The sequence below is a fragment of the Oreochromis niloticus genome, unplaced genomic scaffold (assembly GCF_001858045.2).
Source record: "Oreochromis niloticus isolate F11D_XX unplaced genomic scaffold, O_niloticus_UMD_NMBU tig00002932_pilon, whole genome shotgun sequence".
NCBI classification, from domain to species: domain Eukaryota; kingdom Metazoa; phylum Chordata; class Actinopteri; order Cichliformes; family Cichlidae; genus Oreochromis; species Oreochromis niloticus.
In genome coordinates this window covers 4537-22694 of record NW_020327744.1, presented here as the reverse complement: position 1 = coordinate 22694, position 18158 = coordinate 4537, and the positions used below count along the sequence as shown (strand labels likewise).

Below are 18158 nucleotides of genomic sequence, written 5' to 3'. Positions count from 1 at the left end.
GGAAGACCTCCTGTACTTGTTGTTTAGACTGTGATCTGAATGCCAAGTTTAACCAAATTGAAAGCAAAGGTTATAGCTGGGATATTCCACACATTTGAAAGACTCATTGTGTAACTCAGATGTTTATGAGCTTTGATCACTCTTGTCCAGCATAATAATTATCATGTAATTGCAAGAAGACTTAATGAAACTGAAACAATGCACCCTAACACAGGCATTTGAACTGTACGCTAATGAGTACATGAAGTGTACCTCTGCCTCTATAGCTGAAAAGAGTTTGCCTCTATAATTTCTGCTCAACTTATGTCTGCATGAGAGCAGATAATTATGATGTACTTGTAAAAAGACTTGATAAGCAGGTCACAGCTGAATCAAGGGGTAATAAAAATAAGACCACGCGGTCTCAGCGTGACTACACATGCAGTGGGTTATTGCACACATTTGAAACACTCATTGTGTAACTCAGGATGGACCCCTTATAAAGGAGACAGAGAGGTTCTGTTGTTCAGTCAAGTAAAACCTGGTGAAAGCGTAATTCTAAGACTCTGGTCGTTGCTTAAGTGTATAGATAAAAATTCTTTCATACATTCTTTTCTTACTAAATTAGTATAATCGCCAAATCGATCATTTCATATTTATCTCCTGAAACAATCTACATTCACTTTTTTATCCCTAGAAATGTGTTTCCAGAGTCCAGGTTTAGTGACTTCCTGTCCACCATCACATTAGCTGAGTAGCTGTCAAATTTGAGGGGAGCAGAGAAGATCAGACACCAGTCAGCAGGTCAGAGGCCATCTCTCATTTCACAAATCAATCACTTGATTTATAAATGGAACAAACACACCATCAGACCAGGTAATGACCCATTATGAGACAACAGCCATCTGAGAGGAGATGTTCTGTATCACAAAACATGGGAATCAAACAAACTCTAGGCATTCTGAAATATATAAAGCTCAACAAAAAAACACAACCATATCAGATCCTGATGTAAGTCATTTTGTTGCTGTTTTTAAAAGTCATTTAAAAAGAGGTCTAGAAAAAGTGTCCAGTAAGAGATTCTACTATTTATGCAGCACTGCCCCCGTGTGGCCACAAAGACACTCAACAGCTTCATTTCTCAGCCTGTTGCCTTCTTTTTCCTTCATGATGTAAACAGTGAATGAACCGAAAGAAGTCAATCCATAAACTGTTAAACTGATAAAACAGTCCTGATGATTATGTAACAAGTTGTAGTTGACTAGAGGTCGTTTTGGTATACAATTTAAAGGCCATTTTCTTTTATAAATACACCATACACTTTGTTCTCCACCATTTCTTTTCCTCAAGTCCTTAATGGACAGTGGAGGAACACTACATCTAGCTTCTGTTTAACATTTATCCAGGCGCCCCCACACTGTACCTCTACAGAAACCAAGGGAGAGAGACGGACACACAAAGAGAGGGAGATGGAGAAAATTTAACACAAACTTTTATTTCCACTTGAATCTTGATCTCAAAATAGAAAAAGTTTTATCACAAAATAATTACAAGAGCACAAATAAAAACCAAAGACAAATGAAATAAAAAGGCAAGGCCCTGGGACTGAACACAGCACACCTTTAAAACAACATGATGACCAATGTTTGACCTTTCACCTCTAGCATAGTTTTCTCTGGATTTCAATCTGGCCACCCCTGAAATGACATTTATCAGTGTATGTACAGCATCCATTTTTGGCTTAGACAGTCTGACACAGACCGTCTCCATGGCAACCTCCGAGACTCTTCTTTTCCTAAAACAAAAAAGTCTCTATAAGACCACCAACAAACCTGTTACACCATATTTTTTTCATGATGCCAGTAACAGTCCTTTACAGAAGTCTGCAGGCAGCCCACCCTGTGCAGGAGCCAGCTGACCAGCAGCAGCACTAATCTCCTCCAAAGAAAAGTTAGCATCCAGGACAGCTCTGTCCTCAGAGCTCAGCTGAGGAAGCCCCTGCAGCAGCTTCTCCACGCAAGCTTTATTACTTTACTCCATCCCTAACATGGTGGTGTAAAAGTCCACGGCATACTGACCTGCTCTGCATCCAGGAAAAACCACTAACACCACATAAACTACACTAACAACACCATACACAATTACACTAAATCATCAGCCTCACAACACACCACACATAAACAAAAACACAACATTCAGCCAGACAAACCACACAGTCCACCAAACCTCCATCATTCACCAGAGAGAGGGAGAGATATAAAAAGAGAGAGTTTAGTGGATGTGTGTTTGTGTGTGTGATACACACAATTTATGAATATAATCTCCAATAAAGGTTATGTAGCTGATGAAAAGTGGGTTAGATTAAATGTTTACATTTCTTGTGCATGAAGTAAACTATAATATTTATATGTAAAATTCCACACCTACACCTGTGCGCCCTCACACTGCAGCACATTTTACTCCCCGGTTGCAGAAACCGTTCTATATTTTGTCACAGCTGCAAAAGAAGCTCCACTCAAAGAAACTCAAAGACGATGGAGAGGAAGAGATTTCAGAACATGAGGCCTTTTGCCAGACAGCAGACAGGAAGGTGGGGAGAGAGTGAGGCGGTATGGCACACAGGAAATGGTCGAGGCCAGACTCAAACCCAAACTCCTGCAGTGGGAACTCTGTGTCCCCACTCAGCCAGGTGAGATATAGCAGAACCATCAATTCAGAGTCTGACAGTAAGGGTGAAGACGAGCCTGACTGTTGGTCTGCTCCAAAACAAGCCCATAAGCAAGCTTTGAAATATTATGTTACAAAATTGTGAAACTGGGACATGAAATTTGATTTGAAAATGAAATTCATCCTGATCAGGAGCTGTTATGATCTAAATGGTGTTCTAGATCCAGTAAGCAAAAAGGAAGAGCTGCAATATGTGTGCTTTTTCATTAGTGAATAAATAATAAAAAGCTATAGTGCAGACTACAGCGCCATCCAGTTGGTGTTCGCTCTCTCTGCGGTAGAGTATCACTTCCTGTTCCAACACATAGTGGTGTTTTTGTGTAGCTTATCTGCGTAGCAGTTTAACTAAAAACGTAGAGATAACTTCTTATTTCATAGTGTAATCTTCCTACTAGAACAACACATGGCCAAAGGGAACTGACTATTTTGCTTTGGATGATTTGTGTTTACATCTTTTTGTAGAATCTGTTTACACATTCAAAATAAAGACAGAGAACTTTGTTTGTTTGTTTTTTGTTTCTTTTAACTGTCTTCGTAGTCTGAGTATACGTAAACTCGGGCCACATGCTTCAGGAATCCTTCCACAAGCTTTCTGCAATAGTTTGCTGGAATCTCGGCCCACTCCTCTTGACAGAACTGGTGTAACTGCCTCAGGTTTGTAGGTCTTCTTGCTCACACTCGCTTTTTCCGTCCCACCCACAATTTTTCTACAGGACTGAGATCAGGACTTTGTGATTGCCACTCCAAAACTTTGATTTATTATCCTTAAGCCACTTTGTAACTAATTTGGAGGTATGCTTGGGGTCATTGTCCATTTGGAAGACCCATTTGCGCCCAAGCTTCAGCTTCCTGGTTGATGTCTTCAGATACTCCACATAAATTTCTTTTCTCATGATGCCATCTATTCTGTGAGGTGCACCAGTCCCTTCTGCAACAGAACGGCCCCACAACATGAAGCTGCCACCCCATACTTCACAGTTGGGATGGTGTTCTGAGGCTTCAAAGCGTCCTCCTTTTTCCTCCAAATATATTGTTTATCATTATAGCCGAACATTTTTGTTTCATCAGACCACAGGACATGTCTCCAGAGATTAAGAGGAACCTTTTAGCTCATGATAGTACAGGACTCATTTTACAGTGGATAGTGACACTGTGTTACCAGTTTCAGCCAGCATCTTTATAAGGTCTCCTCCCTGAGCGGTATGATGGTTGTACATTCCCATAGTTTTTATACTTCCCACATAGCAGACAGACCTGGCCCGGATCTGGTGTCACGCTGGCACTGCTGGCTGACTTCTGGCATGGTAAATGACATGTAATCCAGATGTGGGCCAGGCCTGGTGTAGATGGCACTGTCTATGTGATGGCATGCCACATCTGGCCCGATTGTGGTTTGGTTTATGTGGCCCAGGCTCAAAGAAAACAGGTCTGGCCCGGATCCGGCATCAAGCTGGCACTTCTGACTGACTGGTGTCGTGGCAGGTTGTATATCAACCAGATGTGGGCCAGGTCTGGCAATGATGGCACTATTTGTGTTCCTATTTTCTTATTTCAGTTAGAAAACTCAAATGGTTATTAAAGTTTCAAATTGTGTGACAAATAAATATAAACTTTAATTCTGGAAATATTTAAATATTATCAAATAACACCAGCTACAATATTGGATAATGTGTGTTTCTTCAGCAGAACAGTGTCCAGTATGTTGGCTGATATACTTTATTTACATGATATACTTTGTTTATATCCAACTCATGTCAGCTGTGGTTTGTGAGCCAAGATGGCGCCGGTGTGCATGGCTCACCGTCCACGGCTGTCAGATCCACTTTATCTCTTTTTTTTACTGGAAAGCACTTTCGTCAACCACGTTGCTTTTAAAGTGCTCTGTAAATAAAGTTGGATTGGATTTTAAAATAAAAGTTGAGCTGATTTTAATGTATTACGAGCAGTGTTTTTCATTATTATTTTTTAAATAAACATACAGTGTTTATATTAAATGCTGTACTAGAAATAAGCTCAAGGACGATAAAAGGTCATGTGATTTAGTTACATTCAACTTGTATGCAGCAAAATTAAAAACAAGTTACCACAAAAAGTGTTAAAAGTAGTGGCCGTATTTGACCTCATCACCAGGAGGAGTTGGAAATACTTCAGTTTCCCTCAGGTGGCCTTTTGCTGGTTGGATTGCCACTACAGTCTGTAAACTGTAGAGGTAATGTTGTGAGCTCATTGGATGAACAGTTTCTGAAATACTCAGACCCATCTGGCACCAACAACCACGCGTTCTCTTTCCCCCATTCTGATACTTGGTTTGACCTTCAGCAGGTCATCATGAACATGTCTGTATGCTTAAATAGTTTAATTTGCTGACGTCTGATTGGTTCACTAGATATTTGTGTTTAACGAGCAGATGAACAGGTGTACCTGGCAAAGTGTGTGTAACCCTCAGTGTTACTGACATGTTCCACACTGACACACAAAAATACTCTGTGCCCCACACTGTTTTTATTAAGCATGTCTAATCACTGTAGACATTACATGTACCTTCTTGAAGGAGAGGTCAAAGGTCAGTTACCTTTATAGATTCCTCCTATATGTTGTGACATATACACAGCACAGTTGTAGGAATCAAAGTTTGTAGGTTCTAAGACTTTTTGTCAATTTTCCACCCATAAATCATAAAGTTGACCTTGAAGACCACAAATTTTAATGGATTGTTAACATGACCCCACTCTACAGCCCTACAACATTTTAACAGGAGTTATTTAAGACTTTCAAACTATCCTGTTGACAGAAAAAGATTAACGAGCGCAAAAAACTCAGAAACAAACTTTAATTATTTCTGATTAGAAGCTGTACAGTCCGGACTGACTTTAACAAATGTGCTATAGGCTCACCTGGAAAATAGTGAGCTTTACAAGACTGATTTTGTTCCAAAGGCTTGCACAGACCTCAACCAATCCTAAGGCTAATTAGCACGGCTAGAATTTTAAAAACATTTGTTAAATGTTGTCATTGCTAGCATATACCTGTTTTAGAGCATGGTGAGTAGCGAGAATGCAAAGTTATTGTTACCTCTAAAAAGACAAATGTGAAGATGTAATATTAGCATGAGATATATACTATCTCCAAAAGTTAATTCTGTTCATCTGGACTTAACGTTTTGTGGGAAAAACGTTTCGTCACTCATCCAATTGACTTCTTCAGTCTCAGCTGACTGCAGGTTTCCCCAGTCTTATAAACAGTACATGTACATGGTTACCTGCCCCCTTGCAAAACTTTGCTAGACCCGTCCCTGCACAGCTACCAGCTGTCAGCTACCTAAAAAAGGATCCTGATGTTATTTGTCTCTCAGAAACAGTTCATAACTTCTCTTCAACTCATCCATGTTACCTAAAAGGTAAACCTGTTTCTCCACCACCTGTTCAGCTCTGATGATTCAGTAAGGACATCTCTTGGTTTCATCTTCATGTTTCCCTCTCACCACATATCCAAACCGATATCATGACCAGCAGCTTTACAACTGTGGCTCCAGCAAACATCAGCTGATACTAAGTAAATAAATTCTAACAACAGCTGATCAAGCTTTAACGTGCTGCTGTTGTTTAGCGCGACATCCGCTGGTTTCTGGCTCGAAATGATCGATAAACAAACAAGAGCGAAAAGCCGATCAGCTGATTATTGCTCAGTTTCATCATTTAAGTAGCAACAGGAGAGAGAGGGAGAGAGAATAGGAGACGAAGAGGCAGCTGACAGCATAAAGACACAGAATAACTCCAGCTTCGTGTCTTTTTTTTTTCATTCAAGCTGAAGTCCGGGACAAATCGCGTTCCTTTTCAGCCCAATACAAAACGCGGCTGGCCCGGCGTCCACCATGGGTCTCTCCTCCTCCTCTTTCCCTCATCCACCTGCTGGCCTCTGTGGAAGCTCCGCCATAGCCACCACCAAACATCAGTTATTTTTACACATCTGCCAGCATCTGGCCAATCCACCACCTTTCATTTTTTATATACCTTTACAACAACAACAACAAAAACAAAAAACCCCATCGGCCCATAAAAAACGAAAAATCACCATCGGCCCACGGTATCCCTGATGGCCAGTCCAGCTATGACTAAATGACCATAAATGAACTGTAAATTGCATTGCGGTGAGCTCCATTCATATAGTTCTATCACGTGCACGTGTATACGCACGTTGACAACCGTAACCATAGCGTGCCGAGGGTATATAAACACTGCACAAGGTTCCAATCGTCCCTTTACACTTGCTCGTGGACTTGTTTGGACCTGCTCCAACCTCAGCCTGTGGAAAGCTAAGTTTTACAAAACCTTTTACTGAAAGCGGATTTTACTTGAAAGCGACAACAAGTACTTCATCTGTGGATTGTTTGTACTTGTTTTTGTTTTTCAAGTTTGAAGATGGCTCGCCGTGGACCCCGACTCATCGACAGCCACCTGGACTTCGCTGCAGGTACGTTTGAAAATTTCTTTAAATTTAAATGACTGTAATAATTTAACAAGTTCCAGTGTGAATATCAAGTTTTAACGTGATCAAATATGTGTATTCCAAGATTTTTCCCGGTAAATTGTTTGTATGCTTTAAATTTTCCGGGAGAGGTGTAGAAATTATTAACGGCTGGTGTATGAATTTGAAAAAAAGGTGTTACTTTGATTTGAAGGCTTAAAATTTGACACTTTTCTTTAAAATGAAATGGTTAAAAATAGCTTAATGGACTAAAATTTGTAAAATGCCTGTGGTAACGGCATCTTCAGGGTGTCATGGCGTCAGAACGCGCAGGTGTAAACACACAGATCCCGGTGACCGGTCCCCTCCTAACATCCTTTTCTTCTCCGGATCAAAGGCTTTACTGACATAAACTATAATTTTTTTCTCTGCTGCAAAACACAAAGATAAAAAAAAATAATACAAATAAAATAATATCAAAAAAATATGAAAACAGTAGTAATAATGGTATCTTATGTTACGGTAATGCTTTTAATCGTATTAGATAGCAGAGAGATATATTGTACACAGGGATATTTACACAGGGATAGCATGTTTACCACAGATTAGATGCATCTGTCCTTATGGCAGATACAGTCCTTGTGCACATTTCTAAAAATGTGGATTCTGAGTTAAGAGTTTCTGTTTGTTTGTTTATTTTTCACTTGACCAGCATTTTCAGACATACCTGCAGAGCTTTGTGTGTGTGCAATTTTTACTCTTGCCAAGGAGGTTGTGTTTTTATTAAAAATATATATATATATTTTTTACATTTAGGACATGAGATTGGTACATGTGGTCTAAATGTTACATTATGGTTTGCATCCACATATTTAACCTCTGAGCTTGTTTCAAAATGTGTGACATCGTGAATTGTAAATAAAACAGGAGAATGAGCTGCATGGTTAGTTATACATTTACTGTAGTATATTTATATAATAAGTTACTCATGTCCGGCTATTTACAAATCAATACCTATTATCCATTACCTATTCCAACATAGTGTTTGCATAAAGGCTTACAAAGAACAAATAAAACAAATTGAATGTACACAAAATACGATAGTGTCACCTTAAAAGTACACAGAGTGAGCTGACTTGGTGGAGGTTTGGTGGTCTTCTATTAAAAATCTTCACTTAAAGATTTGAACTTAGTTAACTTAGTTGTTTTTTTTTCTTGCATGAACAGGTAGAAGTGTCATTCAGTCTGACATAAATGTAGCCTAAAATGCTTTTCTCTCATCCTCTGCTCAAACTAACAGATGTAGGTCTGTTGCTTTAACACTGGGTGTCTATTACATTCCTAATGTGATTTTAAAAATTGTTTCCTCACAGGGCGTCTTGACTATGTGGTTGAACGCCCTGCGGAAGAAGGCCTTCCTGAAGTCATCAGGATCCTGGATGACACTGATACCCAGCGTATCAGTGAAGGTGAGTATGGTGAGTATTTTTGCCCTCTCTCATCCTCCCCCTCTTCTGGTGAAGCACAGGACACTGATACCCAGCGTATCAGTGAACGTGAGTATGGTGAGTATTTTTCCCCTCTCTCACCCTCCCCCTCTTTCCATGAAGCACCATATGCTGATGACGGTGAACAGGAAGGTGAGTACCCCCCCTACCTACCTGTAGATGATGAAGAGGTGAGTGAACCGACTGACAATTCATCTGACTGGAACGACTCAGAAGAGTGGGGGGATTGGCTTAGCGATGACTCGGGGTACGACACCATGGATGAGAGAGATGATTCCCCTCTCATCCGGGAGCACCCTCCAGAGCCGTTTTGGCACGATTGGCAACCCCCTATTGCTCCAGGTGCTGCCCCCATCGCCATGCCGCCTTTCGGCCAGGCCAACGCCCCACTTTTCCCTCGAGTTGTCGCCCCAGTGGGTGATCCGCCAGCTGCTCCTCCCTCAGCTGCTTCCTCTGCTGCTCCTCCCTCAGCTGCTTCCTCTGCTGCTCCTCCCTCAGCTGCTTCCTCTGCTGCTCCTCCCTCAGCTGCTTCCTCTGCTGCTCCTTCCTCAGCTGCTTCCTCTGCTGCTCCTTCCTCAGCTGCTTCCTCTGCTGCTCCTTCCTCAGCTGCTTCCTCTGCTGCTCCTTCCTCAGCTGCTTCCTCTGCTGCTCCTTCCTCAGCTGCTTCCTCATCTGCTCCCTCTGCTGCTCCTTCCTCAGGAAAGAGAAGCCGAGAAGACCTCTGCCCCGAAGAGGTAAGTGCAAAGAGGTGCAAGGTAAGTGACACGTTCGATGCCCCTTCAACATCCTCAGGTTCTTTTGGAGTCAGACGTTTCTGGGAGAGGCCTTTTGACTTTTCTCTTGATGACAGTGACTCTGATTAGTTTATGTTAGAACATGTTTTTAAACTTTGTAACTCTTGTATTATTGTATTGTATTGTTTTTTTTGTTGATATGTGATATTAATATTACATTGTAACTGAAAGGTAGTTTTGTAGTTGTTATTATTGTTATTAGATGGAGCTAACACCCCACCCAGAAGACAGCCTTACCCCGACCAACCCGATGAGAAGGATGGATGACCAAGTGAAAAACTGGAGAGTGGTGCTGTGTTCCAACTATGTAAGTTATCACCTCACATTGACAACAAACTGTCTTGAAGACTAAACTCTTCCAATAGTTGGTATAAATCATCGTCCTATGTCAGCAGCACTGTAGGTTTAGCTTTATTTATATTTTCATGTGTATACGTTGGGTTTAAAATTGCTTTTTAACAACATACTGTGAAAATGCTGTTTTGTGTTAAAATGACACCTTTCTTGTGTTATTGCTTTGCAGGGAAGCTGAGCGTGGACAGAGCTGCACAGAGGACCAAAGATCCACTCTCAGCACTTCATACCTGACTGGCCACAGCACCACCCCTCCTCACCTGGGTGAGGAGGGCCCTGACCCCACCTCCACAGAGGGAGTTGTGAACATGCACTTCTGTGTCGGTGGGTTTAGGAGCCTCCTCACACACACACGGATGAAGACTGTCACTGGAAGATGTCTCCATTGCATCAGCAGGACCTAACCATTTGTAAAATATTGCAGTTTGTGATGTTTTATACATGTTTTATTGCTTCATTTCAAACTAGGAGATATAAAATAAACCAATTTTCATAATATTTTCTGTATATTTAGTTGTTTTCTTAATGTTATTTGGAACATCATTGCAACCTGTCAGCTTTTTATTGAGGATTTAGAAAGTTGCCGGTGGCCCGAGTGTGTACAGTGGGGTGTTGTTTTTGTCACATGGTGAAAGTGACCTGATGGGGAGCAAAAAGAACAACTGAACAATTTGGGGATTCACAGACTTTGGTAATCGTTAAAAAAAAATGAAGAAAAATTGTTCTGTGTGAACTAAAAGCTCAAGTATAAACCATCCTGACACACTGACACAAATGATCTGCTATCTGTAAGCAGGACAGTGTTTTCATGAGCCTGGGTGAAGCTAATTTGCATGAGTTTAACCTCCTGGTCAAAAACTTGCATGACTCTGTTAGCACTGTAACTTTCTCCTGTTTATTTATTAATTTGCTAATTGTAGTAGATTAATACGTTCACCAACTGATTCTTACTCGGCCTGAATGTTTGAATGTTTGCAGTTTCAGGTCCTACTGATCAGTTTTAAGTACTGTAGAAAGTGAGCAGCAATTTAATCAAGTCCTGGGATGAAATGGGACAAAAGGGTAATGTGACAGCCACATTAGTTCCCTTCCCTCGTTTAACAAAGTGTAAGCAGACTGCTTTAACCTGCAATTTACTGCATGTTGTTAGGCTGCATGGTACAACCACAGTCTGCTAACCACCCGTGGTGATCGAAGGTTTTGAGGTCTTGCTCGAGCTACTGATGAAGTTTTATCAAAGCTTGTTAAGTTTCCTAACCACATACTTTAAGTTACAGTGTGAGGGGCATTAATGAACATAAATCAGATTTAACTGGATTATGTGTTTAGGTCAAGAGACACAGACCTTCATCTTTAAGAGGCTCGTCTTGAATGTCTAATCACGATGTTTGTGTTTGTCTGCAGCATCACTGCAGCAGAGAGGGTGTAACACAAGGCCACAGTCATGTGGTATTCTTATTCTTATATATGAAAAGGGTTCACAACTGAAAGTAAAAAGTAATACAGTTAATGCACATTCATCTTAGTTGACATAAGCATAAAGACAATGTAAATAAGATATGAAAATAGTTTAAAAGTTATTATTTTCATGTTGCATCAATGGTTGTCATTTTATTGAGGAGAACTGCGATCTGTACAATACTAATCTGTAAAATCTCTGTAAAATCAACAAATCCATTCTTTTCACATTTTTATTGGTTCACTCTTTCACATACTAAAGCCATGCAAGTACACTGGGCGGTTGCTTTTAACAGAATCATTTGATGATTCTGATGAAATGAAGTATTGTTTCAATGAGCTGTGAGCTCTGGCACCAATAAAACTGTCCACATCTATAAGCTATGTGACACCAACAAAAATGAACACATGAAAATCTAAAAACTAACTAATAAAGGAAATAACTTCTCCACTTTTCTGTTGAGTGACTTTTGTTGTTGTCATTATGTTTGTTTAAACAGATTCTTGCTTTAGCAGTGAAAGGAGTCAGGTAGGGCTCCATCAGGAAGAGGGCCCCAGAGGTCCTATCCCCCCACCCACTTCCCTGGGGCTTGAACATCAGTGGATTTCCACTTAAGCAAAGCCTCATCAAGTTCCTGCAAACAGCACCACACAGACACTATCATGTACGGAGCAGAGTGTGGATGCTGTGTCTAAGACCATGATCATTGTGTTTCTACCATCTGGTGCAAGCTTCATCTGTCTCACTGTGTTCTCCTAAAGGCCAAGACAGCAGGACAGTGAAATCAATCCCACTTATAGGTGCCAGAAATCAGTGGATATGAGATTAATGGTGGTAATCAGGTTATACAGTAGTTGTCTTCTCAGCAGGTGGGAAACATCTCTCTTTATTTGTTTATGTACATGTGTGTATCAGAAATCTATTTTCCTGTACAGCTCAGGTTTAAGGCACATTGTTGATCTAATCTAAAGAAGATCAGTGCCTTTTTAGAGTCAGTGAAAATACTGACATAGGTGACGTTAACCCTTGACTAAGAGTTTTTAGTCAATTGTTAATGGGAAACACATTTCCACACCACCATCTTCTAAGTTGTGATGCTACATGTGCAGCAGCAAACGTCCAATTAGTACCGATCAGAAGGTCGGAGGTTTGATCGCTGCCTGATCCGGTCTGTATCTCAAAGTATCCTTGGACACGATACTGAACCCCAAACTGCTGAGTATGAGTGTTAGATAGAAAGAACTTAGGTACAGAAAAGTGCTTGTATGAATGGGTGAATGAGGTGTATAAAGCGCTTGAGTAGAAAAGTGCTATTTAAGAACAAGGATGTGCAAGAATTTGCTAGACATGCTCTTCTTTTTCCAAAACTAAAAATGTTATTTCAAATTTGGCAGCCCGTGTGTCAAAGAGACTGAAGAGTAACTAAAGGGCAAAGTCCAGGAATACAGCCAAACTCAGGAGATCAGTTAGGAGCACAACTGAGCAAAGGTGATTCAAAAAAATGGAGAGAAACTCTGCCATGCAGTGACATGCTGAGCAGACTGGTTTACAGCCACAAGAGAGACTCAGCGTTCACAGGTCATAAAATCTTCAGGGAGCAAAGCTCTCAGAGAAACTATAATGCAATCCACAGATACAATACAGTCACTAAACTCCAAGTGAAATGTTAAACAGTAGGAGTGCATGGATAGCTTTTTGTACAGCTCTTTCTTCGTATCCTTTTTTCCCCCATTCTAAAGTCTCTTCAGAGGCTTTGCAATTTGTCAAACAGCAGCTGGTAAAAAGGCTTTTGCAGTGAGGCAGGGAGCCTGTTCAAACCAGATTATGCTTGATTTGATGACTGCAGAGAACTTGGGGCTGACAGCTCAGATTAGGATCGGTTCTCCCTTGAAAAGGCATTAGTGTGTTCTGTCATGGCAGGATTTCTGTTCAATGTGCACAGACAGTTAGTTAGGGCACCAAAGACACCTTAACCTGAGGAATCATTACGTGACAGCCAAAGCATCTGAGCAGTCTTATTCCTTCATCTGAACCAAATTACTCAGATTCACAGATGTCGTGCACAGCAGACCTGCAATACAACAATGAGTAACAGGAGTTATGGCTGCGTTTGACAGGTCAAAATGTCACAGGGAGCATTTCAGTTAAGTTTCATTCCCCTCCAGAAATCACTTCATGCATAATTAACAGGAACCTTTGAGTAATGAAAGCACTTAAATGAGCCTTTCCTTACCATATTCCACTTTGCCACCAAGTTTTAGGATGAGAAGGGTTTTTTCTACTTCTATTGTGGTTTTTTTTATATTGTTATTATTATTATTTCTGTTGTAATTTGTGTTTGTTTTCTGTTTGTTTTTTGTTCAGTTTTTCAGCTTTGTGGCATTTTTTTCTATTTCTATTGTGTTTTATTCAACTTCCGTTACGTTTTGCATGCTTTTGCAAAGCTAAACTCTAAAAGATTATTTATTTCAGCTTGTTTACATCCACACCTCACAGCTTTTTATGGGTTGATAGTTTTCCTGATCCAGTCTGCATACTCAGGATCACAGAGGTCCATGAAGGCAGCCGGTGCTCTGCATACAAAGTCCGGATCTCCCACAAAAGAAGAGACCCCATAAATCCTGCCATTATGAACCACTCCTCCACCAGAGTCTCCCTGCAAGACAGAAATACAGTTTCCCAGTTTAATGAAATCTTTCTGTATTTTGAATGGTTAATAAATACAGCTGTGAGCTGAGGGATCATGCACACTCACTCGGCATATATCTTTCCCAGGACTTTGTCCACAGAACCAGTGTTGATAGCTCTTGACTCGGTGGACCTCGGGGAATTTTTTCTGTAAAATATCATTGAGCTCTGTACAGCTGACAACCTCAGTCTCTGCACAGTGAAGAGAGGGTGATTTACCAGGTTCTAGAAAAAAGGGACAAATTAGTTCAGCTTAAAGCACTTTTTAAAAAAATGATGCAGATTTGTATTTTATGCAGAAATGCAGCAGAAAGAAATAAAATGGTCTGAGCTCACAGGAAAAGCTTGTTTTTACTTTGAACACATTAGAAATGAAGCAAAATACAATTTCAGTACAAATATCTGCAACATCTCTTTACTAATAAAGTAACAGTTTGGGGGTTTGTTTTTTCTTAATACAACAAATTTGTTAAAAATCATCTTACTTCTTTTCTCATTAGCTAGTCCGGTGATGGCACCATAACCTGCGATCTCAACTCTGGAATGACACAAGAAGTGTTTGGACGCTTTTCTCTCCTTTTTTTGTCAGTTACATACAAATACATATATACTGATTGTTTTGCACGTTAACTTTGAAATGTTGCCCTGAGGCCTGTACTATGAAGCAGGATCTCATCTCTTCAGGTAACTTCAGAGTTCTATATGAAGGATTTTGACTTCTTACCAGAGAAAATTGTAAGATTAACCCTGACCTGCTGTTATATTAGTTATGTCCTTTATAGAGTTTTAGTCACCACTTTATCATCATGTGCCACACCTGGCTAGCATGCTTGCACTGTGCTTGCTCAACGCAGTGGGAAACCATTCAAGCTCACTGCAGCACATGCTACTTCCTGTTTTAAAGGGCCTTGTAGCAGCCCTTGTTACATGCGTGGGCACGGAGCATGAAGCAGAAAGCACAGCTTAAAAGAGAAGTTGATATACCCGGCGGCGTGACACTGACTGGTGTTTTACGTTTTCTCAAGCCAGCTAACACAAAGTAAGCCAAGCCTTGTTGAATTTTCTTTGTACTATATCCCTCTGGTTAGGTTCAAGCTTAGAGATCATTTGTCCAGAAAAGCAGCATCACCATTCCTGGAAGATCCCTTGAAACTTTCAACTTTAGACCCTCCTACTGTACTACATGGACAGTGGGAGGGGCTAAAATTCTTCAATAGCATTTTTTCATAGATATTTTTCAGTTTGCAGCCTGTTTAAATTCTGTTATTATATTAAGTTTTATTTTCTCTTACAGTAATAAACAGCAGAAAGTTTGTAGCTGACAGAATAAAAGCTGAAACTGTCTTTCAAACATTAATTAAATGAAATACTTGATTAATGATCCATCAGATTCTCCTGTGTAATGATAGGCCGTGATATCAGTCAGGATTTTTGCTGTTTTTCTTGCTTGTCTTCAAATGGGCTAGACTTTATTGATATAGATTTCATCCAGTCTTATTGAACAAAGGTTCTGAAGTTCTTGCACATTCATATAGTGCTTTTACTACTAAGCTACCCTACAGCAATTTTCCACTCACACACACACACACACACACACACACACACACACACACACACACACACACACACACAAGCACACACACACACACACACACACACACACACAACACTGATTTTTCTGCAGCAGCTGTTACCTTCAGTCTGTATTATGCATTTAAACCCTTCATATTTTTCTAATATTACAGTTTTATCTTCCTTTTTAAAACCTGCATTGCCAGTATAGTTTAGCCACATCCATTAGGATTGAAAGCCCTGGTTAACTTGATAACCAGGGCTTTGAATTGATAAGCAGCTTCCTGTGAGTACTTATCCGGATTCCCACTGTTGTGTTAAGATAAAGGAAAGATATTCCACATATGTTGAACTCACTTCACAGCACAGAGCTCAGGTCAAGAAGAAACTTTAAGAAAAAAACTTCAAAGCAAGAAACTTAGAGTCGCGGGAATATAAATGTATCATTTCAATCTGAAACTGAAGTTAGCACGACGGGTCAGTATCTGTCAGAACACATGAACCTGAAGCAGAAACATCCACAACTCGCCTCCTGTTCATCACAGTCAGGTAGTTTTATAGGTTGGACATCAGAGCTGCTAGGTAGCTGCAGCAGCATGATGTCATGAACTCTGCCTGTGCTGGTGTCTTTGTCTGTATAGATCTCAGCTTCTGCTGTTATCTGCACTTCTTGCTCCGGACCCCCTTGATGCACACTTAGATTTGCAAACATGATCCTGCATGTGCACAGCAAACATAAAACTTGATTACTGATGGTCACCATATTCTATTTCTCATCTTGTCTGAATGTATTTTACTTTTTACTGAATAGCAAAAACATGGCTACTAGACATTCCTTGGGTTCACAAGTTTTAGTTGCTGCTCTGATCTCCTCACCCTCCTGGCTTCAGACAGTGAGCTGCAGTCAGAATCCAGCGGTCACTGATCAAAGAGCCTCCACACAAGCTGGAAGGTCCATGTGGATAAACTGCTCTGAGCTGTACATGATACTGTCGCTCACATTCATCACCTCCAATGATTCTCTTTTGCAGAGCCACCTCTGTGTTCACCGTCACACCTGAAAGAGGAATCCCCCGCCCCACCAGGTCACTGCCAGTTTTTCTTTGTACCTGTAAAATGTCTGCTCTCAGACGTAAGGCAGAACCACGCAGTAAGCACCAGAGCCATTAAATATAGATACTGTAGCTGAACACTCACTGATACACAGAGAAAAGAGAAGAGGCACCATACATAGTGTTGCTGCCATTCACTCTCTAATGACTGCCTTTCAGTTTGAATATTGGACACTGCATAGTCACATAGTGTCATTATGAAGCTTTATCAGCTGCAAATGCAAAGCTCCACACATTTATGCAAAGTTACTTATCGTCTCTTTTTGCTTTTGGCTTTCATAAAGTGACAGAAGGGAAATGAAGGTAAAATGTTTCTATAGAGAAAGTGCTTCAAAATAATAATCCACAAAAAATAAATACAAACATTAAAAGACAATGATAATATCCACTACCTAAAATCAAGCCTGTACAAATTAGTAGAGCTGCTCTTTAAAATGTTCAGACCGCAGAGATCAAATATAATATTAGTGCATTCCATAGATTAGGAGCCACAACCTTGAAGACACACTTAGTCTCTTTTCGTTTTCAGCCTAGAACGAGGAACCACCAGCAGGTTTCTGTCAGAAGACCTCAGTGACCTGCACCTTATAGATGGAAGCAAATGAAGTTTGATCTCAGCTTCATGCTCTTGTTCTGCTCGTGCACTCACTGATTTGAATTACATGTTCTACATGCTTCAGTGTATCTCACTGTCAGTTTGTCAGTTTGTGACATTAATTCAGAGGAATATGGTGTAAACCAATGATTTATAAACCTAAAACAGGCCATGATCACTAACCAATGCTAACTTTGAGACGCAATGCAGAACATATTGTGCCCTCTGTGTGGCTAATGGAGCTCTTAAGAGTAGAAGAGCAAAACAAAAGAAAAAAACACTTCACTCATGAGACTCCGACTGAGTGCTGACAGAGAGCGAGTGGGTTACCTCTGTGTGACTTCAAGCTGCAGAGGGTAAGGCTCTGACTGTGCTCTGCGTATATGTGCCGAACAGCAATTCTGAATACCCACCGTGCACAGTTTCTGAGAGGTTTGGCATAACTTGATGCATTTAATCATTTTCATATTATACAGACAGAATTATGCAGTAAGAACCAGCAGTTAAATATAGAAACTGATGTTGAATACTCACTGATACACAGAGGCAAGAGAAGAGGCACCAGACACAGTGTTCCTGCCATTCACCCTCTAACAACTGCCTTTCTGTCTGAATGGTGACCATTGTATAGTCACCGGTGTCATTATGAAGCCTTATCATCTGAAAAGCTGCAACGCTGCACACATTTATGCAAAGTTACTCATCAGCAGTTTTTGCTTTTGCCTTTCATAAAGTGGTTGGAGGGAAATGAAGCTGAGAAATGAAACTTTTACTATTGTGTAAACCGTTGATTTATTACCCTGAATATATATAGAAGATATACAGTATGAACTGACCATAAATGTACTTTGGTCAAGACCTGAATTAAGTTTCATCCAAAGGCTTGCGGCTCAAATTTGAGCCGGG

The 18158-nt window shown here is 40.5% G+C and overlaps 1 protein-coding gene and 1 long non-coding RNA gene across 4 annotated transcripts; one reads left to right on the top strand and one right to left on the bottom strand.

Annotated features, from left to right (window-relative positions):
- Positions 1–9285: 9285 nt before the first annotated feature.
- Positions 9286–10103, top strand: LOC109200858 (uncharacterized). The gene is made up of 2 exons (XR_002060917.2): positions 9286–9779; positions 9996–10103. It is a non-coding gene; the product is annotated as an uncharacterized LOC109200858 (long non-coding RNA).
- A 3544-nt stretch (positions 10104–13647) lies between these two features.
- Positions 13648–17882, bottom strand: LOC109200857 (kallikrein-5-like). 3 transcript variants are annotated; one of them, XR_002060916.2, is made up of 4 exons: positions 17787–17882; positions 14459–14511; positions 14041–14198; positions 13648–13941 (listed from the first exon to the last, which is right to left on the bottom strand). XR_002060916.2 is itself a non-coding variant. In XM_019356413.2 (3 exons), exons 1-3 carry the CDS (start codon positions 17833–17835, stop codon positions 13786–13788), a joined length of 363 nt encoding a protein of 120 aa, XP_019211958.1. In that variant the 5' UTR covers positions 17836–17882; the 3' UTR covers positions 13648–13785. The 3 variants fall into 3 exon arrangements, 2 of the variants coding, with proteins under 2 accessions (XP_019211958.1, XP_019211959.1); XM_019356413.2 differs by lacking the exon at positions 14459–14511; XM_019356414.2 differs by lacking the exon at positions 17787–17882 and having other exon boundaries at positions 14459–15097.
- Positions 17883–18158: the final 276 nt, after the last annotated feature.